Source organism: Ctenopharyngodon idella, chromosome 2, assembly GCF_019924925.1.
Source record: "Ctenopharyngodon idella isolate HZGC_01 chromosome 2, HZGC01, whole genome shotgun sequence".
NCBI lineage: Eukaryota > Metazoa > Chordata > Actinopteri > Cypriniformes > Xenocyprididae > Ctenopharyngodon > Ctenopharyngodon idella.
Genome location: NC_067221.1, coordinates 31,926,045 through 31,935,798, shown reverse-complemented (window position 1 = coordinate 31,935,798; position 9,754 = coordinate 31,926,045). Strand labels below are relative to the sequence as shown.

Sequence of the window (9,754 nt, the reverse complement as noted above, 5' to 3'; positions counted from 1 at the left end):
ATAGCGTGTGGCCATTGGCACTGTTTTCTATGCAATGACATTAGCCAGTCATAACAGTGATAACATTTACTGACAAGCCTTAAAGGAGATGACCCCTAAAAAATCATTTCAGACAGAAGGTCAAATGAGGATTGAAAATAATATTTTTTTCCAGATATACACTATATATATATATATATATATATATATATAGTGCAAAACAAACAAACAAACAAAATTAGTAGTTCATTATTAATAGTTCATTATAAGTAAACCTCAGGGAATTTATTAAAATAATAATAATAAAATAATCCATGTCATGACCCCTTTAAATAAATGAAAAATAAAAATGTACTTTTACTTCTAAATAAATAATTTTCCTAATACTTTTTTGAAGTGCATCTACTTTTCTAGGTGTATGAACTTCTGGTTATGTGCATAAGTTTCCTGGTTTACAAATCCATACACTGTATGACAGTGAAGTTGAACAATTGTATATGTTTCATGAAAAAGGTTAAGCAATGACACCAGCCTAATGTTAGCAGATATTCCCCCAGTTTCATAGACAAGGCTTAAAGGGTTAGTTCACCCAGAAATGAAAATTCTGTCATTAATTACACACCCGCAAGACCTTCGGAACACAAATTAAGATATTTCTGATGAAATCTGATGGCTCAGTGAGGCCTCTATTGCCAACAATGGCACCTAACCTCTCAAGATCCAGAAAGGTACTCAAAACATATTTAAAACAGTTCATGTGAGTACAGTGGTTCTACCTTAATATTATAAAGTGACAAGAATAATTTTTGTGCACCAAAAAAAAAAAACAAACAAATCATCAATATCTAGTGATGGCCAATTTCAAAACCCTGCTTCGAAGCTTTACGAATCTTTTGTTTCGAATCAGTGATTTGAATCACGTATCATACTGCCAAAGTGCTGAAATCACGTGACTTTGGCGCTCCGAACAACTGATTCAAAACAAAAGATTTGTAAAGCTTCAAAGCAGTGTTTTGAATTCGGCCATCACTAGATATTGTTAAAAAGTCGTTATTTTGTTTTTTTGGTGCACAAAAAGTATTCTCATTGCTTTATAATATTAAGGTAGAACCATTGTACTCACATTAACTGTTTTAAATATGTTTTGAGTACCTTTCTGGATCTTGAGAAGTTCGGTGACATTGCTGGCAATAGAGGCCTCACTGAGCCATCGGATTTCAACAAAAATATCTTAATATGTGTTCCAAAGATGAATGAAGGTCTTATGGCTGTAGAACAACATAAGGGTGAGTAATAAATGACATAATTTTTGGATTTTTCATTTTTGGATGAACTAACACTTTAAAGCTAGTCCTAGACTAAAATGCATGTTTGAGCTGTTTTAACTGAAAGCAGCTTGCACTGATAGATCTTAAAATATGTCAGAGCCATTGTTTTGAGCCAAGATGCACACCAGTAATTTTTTTTTTTTTTTTTCTAGTGTACGTTTATAAAAGCAACTTAAATGCCCTAATTGAACTATGGACTAATCCTGGCTTAGGCTAAGCCCTGTCTGTGAAATCGGGCCATTATGTTAATGTCTAGTGGCTTTTTTTATGCTACACAAATGCTGTCAACGGACTTGTTTTGAACCAGGAACATTCCTTTAAATGTATAGGCACTTAAATCCTCTTTTTACACTGTCTTTAGTACATGTGTGGTGTCCTTAGATCATTCAGACTATCTGTGTGTGCTGGATGGATGGTCTGTCAGGGGTATGGTGGACCTCTGCCGTGGACACAGGATCTTGAAGAAGGCCCTACGGAAGCTGCTGTGGCACAGAGGGTAAAGGAATGGGTTGATTGCTGAGTTCAGCCACAGCAGCCAGAACGTCATCTCATACCAGTGATGTGCCACACAGTCACCTCTACACGCCGCTCGCACAATCATTAACAGAGTGTACGGTGCCCAGCACACTGCGAAAACACACACGATTATTGCCAAAGATTTAGCAATCTTCTTGTCCTGCCTTAGACGTGAGCGCTGAACACACCGCATTGACAGACCGTCGCTCTCGAGCGCTTCTCGCTATCTGAAGTGCTTGTCTTTTTGAGTTTCTGTGAGTTCCAGCAGATTCGTACGCTCATGCGGGTCTTCTTCCCCTGTAGAGCTGCAGCATCCTGGCATTTTGGAGGACAGGATTCTTTTTTACTGCCGAGTCTCCTCTGACGGATGCTGAGGTAGATGCTGATGTTGAAGAAAGCCACGGATAAAAAAGGTGAGAAAAACTCGACCACTGAAGCAGAAAGCAGGAAGTACCAGGTGTAGTAGAACTCAGCAAAACACTCGTCGTCTGGTACGCGACTCCTGCCTGTCAGCTGCTCCCAGAATAAGATGGCTGGTCCGTAGAGAAGGAAGGCCAGAATCCAAACCGCTGCTATCTTCACCACAGCAAAGTGGATCATTCCTTGCTTGGCACGATAAGATACCTGAAATCAGGAAAGAAAGAAATGTAAAAATTTCATTTAAATAATAAAAAAATACAGGAAAATTCATTTTTGTTGCACTAATCAAGATTGTGGAAATCAGGATTGTCCGTAGTTAGTATTTTTTTAAGACATTGAACCTAGGCCATAAAACGCATACTGAACATTTGTTCACAAACCTTTTGAGTACTGTATTTTGTAGACTAGAGATTTTACTACAAAATGGTATGCAAATCATCATGCCCACTCATTCACATAAAACAATATATTTATTTAACTTTTGTGAGACACTTTTTGGGTTAAAAAAGTTGTATGTGAGGGAGTGTCAATGGTCATGAATAATGATGAGTTTCACACCTGTGTAGGCAAAGACCCTTCCTTAATGGGCCTATCAAGATGGAATAATGTGAGACAGCCTGAAGAAAGAATGTGAGTAGACTAAAAGATTGTTTTGTATGGAGTTTAATTACAAAATAGTGCAGAATATAATCAAAATGTAAATAATAAGTGTCAAAGGCACAGTTTTGAGCACACAAATTTGAACACAATCACACATCTTTTTGCCACACTTGAAAACAGTTTATGGGTCATGTTACAATATAGCATTTAGTGCACAATGAAAGCGTTGGTGGCAACAATGTCCAAAAAGTCTTTCTGTACCACTTCATGTGGTAACGTAGTACTGTAACAGCATATTAGCAGGTCAGTGGCGCCACATGTGTTGGTGTATGCAGTCACAGGTGCAGGACATGGGAAAAAATTGTCCTCCGTGTAACTTCTGCTTCCACCCTCCTCTGCACAGTGTCTCCTGTAAAGGCAACATGGATGGTGGAACAGACAGACACCTCTCACGTATCCATCCACTTCACAAACACAAGAGGCCCATCCTGAATCTGGACCTGATGGATCCTCTGGTAGATTTTTTTCTGTGAATTATTTGCATTCTGTGGGAAGACCCTCCTACTGTCCATGTAAGTCCCACATGCACCAAACTTCATAACAAACAAGTCTGTTAGGAGTTTAGAATGTGTGTAGAAATTGTTCATGTACAAATGGTACCTAGAGTCTAAAACTTTACTGTTCAAAAGAGACATCACAGCATAATGACAGTCCAGTCCATGGCCCGGCTCTTTCCTGTGTACACCGAAAAGTCCACACTGTATCCATTTGATGAGAGTGCAGGAAGAACTTGAAAGCCCACCTGGCTGGCTTGGCTTTCATGTGCTGTGTCATTCCCGTGTTTGCTTTGCATGCCACAATTCTTTCATCCACAGCAAAATTTCTTCTAGGATGACAGATATCTTTGCAAGCATGACATATAGTGTCCATGAGGGGTTTTACCCTGAACAGACAGGTCATTGTTCAGCTGTGCCCCTCTTTCTGTCATTCTCCTTGTCTGCATTTGGCTGAGTTATGTCTCTTGACATAACTGTTGCAAAGAGAAAAGACTGCTCTGTCCCTGTAGTCGTCCCTGATGGAGCTCACCTTCACCATGGCCATGCAGAATAGAAGCCCAATGTAGCAATATAGCTGATGCTGACATCTCTCCATTTATATTTGCAGCCGTTTGCAGAAGCCCTGGCAGCCGGAGCATCGGTGTTGTGGCACACAGTTGGCAATGCACTCTCACAAAAAAAAAAAAAATAATAAAAATAAAAAATTTGAATAGACTAAGGGGGGAATGTGAGTCAACAGACCTCAGTTGTGGTCCAGGTTCCTGTGCAGGCAGTAATTTCAGAGTCTGTGAAACCATGTCAACATCAGTCTTTATCTTCCATGACAAAGTGGACTGCCTGTAGCTTGCGTGCTTGTTTGCCTTGGCTCTCTTTGCAGCAGGTATCTTGTCACATCTGTAAAACAAACAACATCTGTAAAAAGTCGTTAGCTTATACTGTCCAAAGTAAACTGATGGGTATGGATGCACTATGTATATATCTGTTGATAGGCCATAGGCCATACATATTATAGCACATTCCAAACATTAACACATCAGCATATATTTACAAACACAAACTACATTGATGAGGCAGTATTTTAGCTACCGTGAACATCCGTAAACCGATGCCCTGGAGTCACAATGGAGACAGAGTCACATCCATGCACTTCGTTAAGGTGCGAGGCAATAAGGCTAGGCTGAAATTAAGATCTCAATATTTGTATGCTTCACCCACAAAAGCAAAACTGAGAAACTTCCTGGTTTCAGTGGTTCAGTATGAAAATATGCATCTTACAGATCTATCATGACAAACCAATCCTGAGATTAAGTTTGAGATAAGATAAGCTTGAATGCTAACATCATGAACCTGTATATCCTCAGAGTATGATTCACACTTACAATCGGAGACCCGTTGAGAGCGTAGTGCCCAACCTTGTGGGGAAAATAACATGCCCTGATACCCTCCAAAGAGGGGGTGGGCACCCTTCTCCAGCAAAATTGCTGAACGGAGATGGGGCAGGAACCCCACCTAAGGATATGCTCCCAAGAATCACTGAAGGTGGTGGGATTGATAGAACAGCCTCGCAAGGGTGTCAGCCTTTGATACCTGAACACCTTGGCACTGGGCTTTTATTCTACCCGGCTGCCTGAAAGGCAACAATTGTCCTCAGACTGGACTTTGCCTTAAACAGCTGGGATTGCGTGCGGTGCCCAGGCCCCCAGTCCTTACGAGGGGGAATACGAGCAGCCACACTGGCTGATTGATCCTTCCGGCCCTTGGACCCAGCAAGGGACACACTGTTGAAATGCTGCCATTTGTTTCTTAGCAGCCTGAAACCAGTCAACGGCGATATTGGGATGTCAGCAGAAAAGGTTTCTGAAAGGAAAAAGTCAGTCTTTTTAACTCTTTCCCCGCCCATGTTTTTTTTATTTTTTATTTTTTTAAAGTTGATGCAAAATTTTGAACAAAGACTGCAATGTGCATAAGCAATGCTTTTATTGCTTGTTTCTGCTTCTTTTTTCCCTGTGTTTTGATATGGAGATTGTCAGCTCTTTCAGAAGATGCGTGATAGCGCCCCCTACCGTATAACAGTGAAAAATTCTGTCAATGGCGGAGAAGCGTTGTCTCATAAATAATGGAAAAATTCTGTCAATGGCAGGGAAAGAGTTAATGATCATGCCAAAGTAGGGGAGAGACAGCTCGCAAGCATCTATTCGACCCTTGGCATCAAACCATACCCGTATTCGTACAAGGACAAATAATTCACTGCCAGGGGGCTATCAACGCATGGTATGGGCTGTTCCTCAATCTCAAAAACCTCAGTGTGGATATTGAGAAAGAAGAGGGGGCTCTGCAACTGATAAGAAAGCACTCATGAAGCTTACACTTCCCATTTCCAGGAACACTCTAAACTTCTAAATTGCTTGCTTGCCATTCTTATAGTACTCCTATTTAAACAAAATTAGTCAAACATTATGAAAACATATTCATAAACACTTGTAAGTTACGTTGATAACACAGTATTTTACCATACATCATTTTAAGCAGTATCATAAACTAGCCAAAACTAGCCAAAATATTAAAAATAATAATAATATGAATGTTTAGACTGCATCATATTATAAACATTTACACCAGAGTAGATACACAAGTAAGGAACGCCTGTTAGCTACATTGAAAACTAGACAAAATATAGTATAAACATTCATATAAATATGATTTATAATGAGATATAAAAATAATATATTATACACAATACAATTTAAAGGGTTAGTTCACCCAAAAATGAAAATTCTGAAAAAATGAGTGTGAGTAATAAATGACAGAATTTTCATTTTTGGGAGAACTAACCCTTTAAATACTAGTTTTTGAATGACATTTAAATATTACAAGCTACCTGTATCAAGGGGATTTCATATTCCAACATTTCTGTCTGTAAATATAGTTTGGAATTAGCTAGCATAAATAGTTGTAATGCGAGTAATGTAAGTAAGAATAAATTACATACTTGTCAGAAAGTATATCCTCCACTGGATCAAGTCCCTCTTCAAATGCAACTGTTCGTCATTAGAGTTGTAATCTTCTTCTGAGGAAATGGTAAACTTTTCCTCACTGTCCAGAACCATCTGAAAAGCTTCCTTACCTATGTAGAGTGCCATCTTCCAAATGCGTAGGAAAGTCAATGAATCTTATGATGAAACTTGATGCTTTTATGGTATTGATCTTGTCTTTATTTTCATGCATATTCCATAATCTGAGAATTTTTATGTGAATTGTAGAATATTAAAAGTAGATATTTCACACCCCAGAATGAAGTTCACAGAGACCAAGATGGTAGTATATTTGTTTTCTGTATATTACAAAGACTACAACATTTTGTTTTTATTGTGAGTGTAAACAAATCAGAATGAGCATTAATGCCAAGTATGTTCACACAGACAAGGAATTTGTCTTGGTGACAGGAGCTTCCAGTGCAGAAAAAGAAGCACAGACATACATAGGGATAACAACAATAAAAAGGTATATAACGCAATAATAAAAAAGGCAATAAAATTCAATACAATACAATACAGCGATTAACATACATAAAATGCACAATATACAGAATTACGTACATATAGATATGCTATGTATGGATGTACAGTTATGTGCGAAATGGATGCATACAAATGTGGTATACACAGTTGTGCAAATTTAAGTGGAATGAATGTACAGAGGTAGATAATAAATAAGTAAACAAAATAATTATATTATTGTAATGTTATATGTACAGACCCTGTTGGAAGTTTTAACTGTTCAGGTGAAAGATGGCCTAAAGGAAAAAGCTGTTCTTGTGTCTGGCTGTTCGGGTACTCAGTGCTCTGTAGCACCGTCCAGAGAGCAACAGTTTCAAGAGAAAGTGGGCTGGGTGTATGGGGTACAAAGTGATTTTCTTAGCCATTTTTCTCACATTGGAGGTGTAAAGTTCATGGATGTTGGACAGGGGGGCACAAATAATCTTCTCAGCAGTCCTGATTGTCTGTTGTAGTTGCCTTCTGTTTGATTTGGTGGCTGATAGATGAACACAGGACAGACTCAATGATGGCTGAATAGTTAAACTGTATAGTGTATAATATAGTATTTTTATATCATATTATAAATCATATTTATATGAATGTTTAGACTACAACCTGAATTACGGAAAAGTTGGGACGTTTTTTAAATTTGAATAAAATGAAAACTAAAAGACTTTCAAATCATGAGCCAATATTTTATTTACAATAGAACATAGATAACATAACAAATGTTTAAACAGAGAAATTTTACACTTGTATCCACTAAATGAGCTAATTTTTAATTTGATGCCTGCTACAGGTCTCAAAAAAGTTGGCACCGGGGCAACAAATGGCTGAAAAAGCAAGACATTTTGAAAAGTTTCAGCTGGGAGAACATCTAGCAACTAATTAAGATAATTGATATTAGGTCTGGAACATGATTAGCTATAAAAGGGATGTCTTAGAGAGGCAGAGTCTCTCAGAAGTAAAGATGGGCAGAGGCTCTCCAATCTGTGAAAGAGTGCGTAAAAAGATTGTGGAAAACAGTGTTCCTCAACGTCAAATTGCAAAGGCTTCGAAATCTCATCATCTACAGTGTATAACATCATCAAACGATTCAGAGAAACTGGAGAAAATTTCTGTGCGTAAGGGACAAGGTCGAAGACCTTTATTGGATGCCCGTGGTCTTCGGGCCCTCAGACGACACTGCATCACTCATCGGCATAATTGTGTAAATGACATTACTAAATGGGCCCAGGAATACTTCCAGGAACCACTGTCAGTAAACACAATCCGCCGTGCCATCTGCAGATGCCAACTAAAGCTCTATTGTGCAAAAAGGAAGTCGTATGTGAACAAGGTCCAGAAGCGCCGTTCTGTCCTGTGGGCCAAGGCACATTTAAAATGGACTGTTGGAAAAAGTGGAAAAGTGTTCTATGGTCAGACGACTCCAAATTTGACATTCTTGTTGGAAATCACGGACGCCGTATCCTCTAGGCTAAAGAGGAGGGAGACCTTTCAGCGAGTTCAGTTCAAAAGCCAGTATCTCTGATGGTATGGGGGTGCATAAGTGCATACGGTATGGGCAGCTTGCATGTTTTGGAAAGCACTAAGAATGCTGAAAGGTATATAAAGTTTCCAGATGACGTCTATTTCAGGGAAGGCCTTGTGTATTTCAGCAGGACAGTGCAAAACCACATACTGCAGCTATTACAACAGCATGGCTTTGTCGTAGAAGAGTCCGGGTGCTGAATTGGCCTGCCTGTCGTCCAGATCTTTCACCTAAAGAGAACATTTGGCGCATCATTAAACGAAAAATACGTCAAAGACGACCACAAACTCTTCAGCAGCTGGAAACCTATATCAGGCAAGAATGGATCCAAATTCCAACACCAAAACTCCAGAAAATCATTACCTCGATGTCCAGACGTCTTCAAACTGTTCAAGAAGAGGAAATGCTACACCTGTCACATGTCTGTTTGTTTTGGTCTCTGTTCATTTGGTCACATGACCTCCTTTGTTCTGTTTTTCCCACCATTATGTTGTTGTCATAGTTACAGATTGATTTGAGTTTCAGTTCAGGTGTGTCTTGTTAATTATCTTGTTAAGTTCCCTTTGTTTGCCACTTGTATATATTCTCTGTGTTCTCCCTTAGTCTTTGTCAGTTCTCGTTTGTGTTTATGGTGTTGTATTACTTCTCATTCCCCTGAATATCATCATTAAAGTCTGTTTATTGGATTCTCCTTCGTCCTGCACTAGTCTACAACCATGAACTGTGACAACACCATGGTAAACATGCCCCCGTCCCAACTATTTTGAGACCTGTAGCAGGCATCAAATTTGAAATGAGCTCATTTTGTGCATAAAATTGTAAAATTTCTCTGTTTAAACATTTGTTATGTTATCTATGTTATACTGTGAATAAAGTATTGGCTCATGTGATTTGAAAGTCTTTTAGTTTTCATTTTATTCTAATTTAAAAAAACGTCCCAACTTTTCTGGAATTCGGGTTGTATATTTTGTCTAGTTTTCAATGTAGCTTACAAGCGTTCCTTACTTGTGTATCTGCTCCAGTGTAAATGTTTATAATATGATGCAGTCCAAACATTCATATTATTTTTTTTTTTTATATTTTGGCTAGTATTGGCTATCTTATGACACTGCTTAAAATACTGTATGGTAAAATACTGTTATTAACGTAACTTACAAGAGTTTACGAATATTTGCTCATAATGTTTGACTAATTTTGTTTAAATAGGAGTACTATAAGAATATCAGACTCAATGACGGACGAATAGTACAGTGTCAGCAGCTCCTGTGGCAGGTTAACCTCCTCAGC

General features: G+C 38.5%; 1 protein-coding gene across 2 annotated transcripts in view; it reads right to left on the bottom strand.

The window, feature by feature from the left end:
- Window positions 1-1,838: 1,838 nt before the first annotated feature.
- LOC127506519 (histamine H3 receptor) overlaps window positions 1,839-9,754 on the bottom strand; it is a 31,824-nt gene continuing 23,908 nt past the window's right edge. For both annotated transcript variants that reach the window (XM_051883076.1, XM_051883086.1), the window contains exon 3: window positions 1,839-2,447. In XM_051883076.1, the coding sequence (XP_051739036.1) occupies window positions 1,989-2,447 (459 nt within the window). In that variant the 3' untranslated portion in view covers window positions 1,839-1,988. The remainder of the gene's footprint in view (window positions 2,448-9,754) is intronic.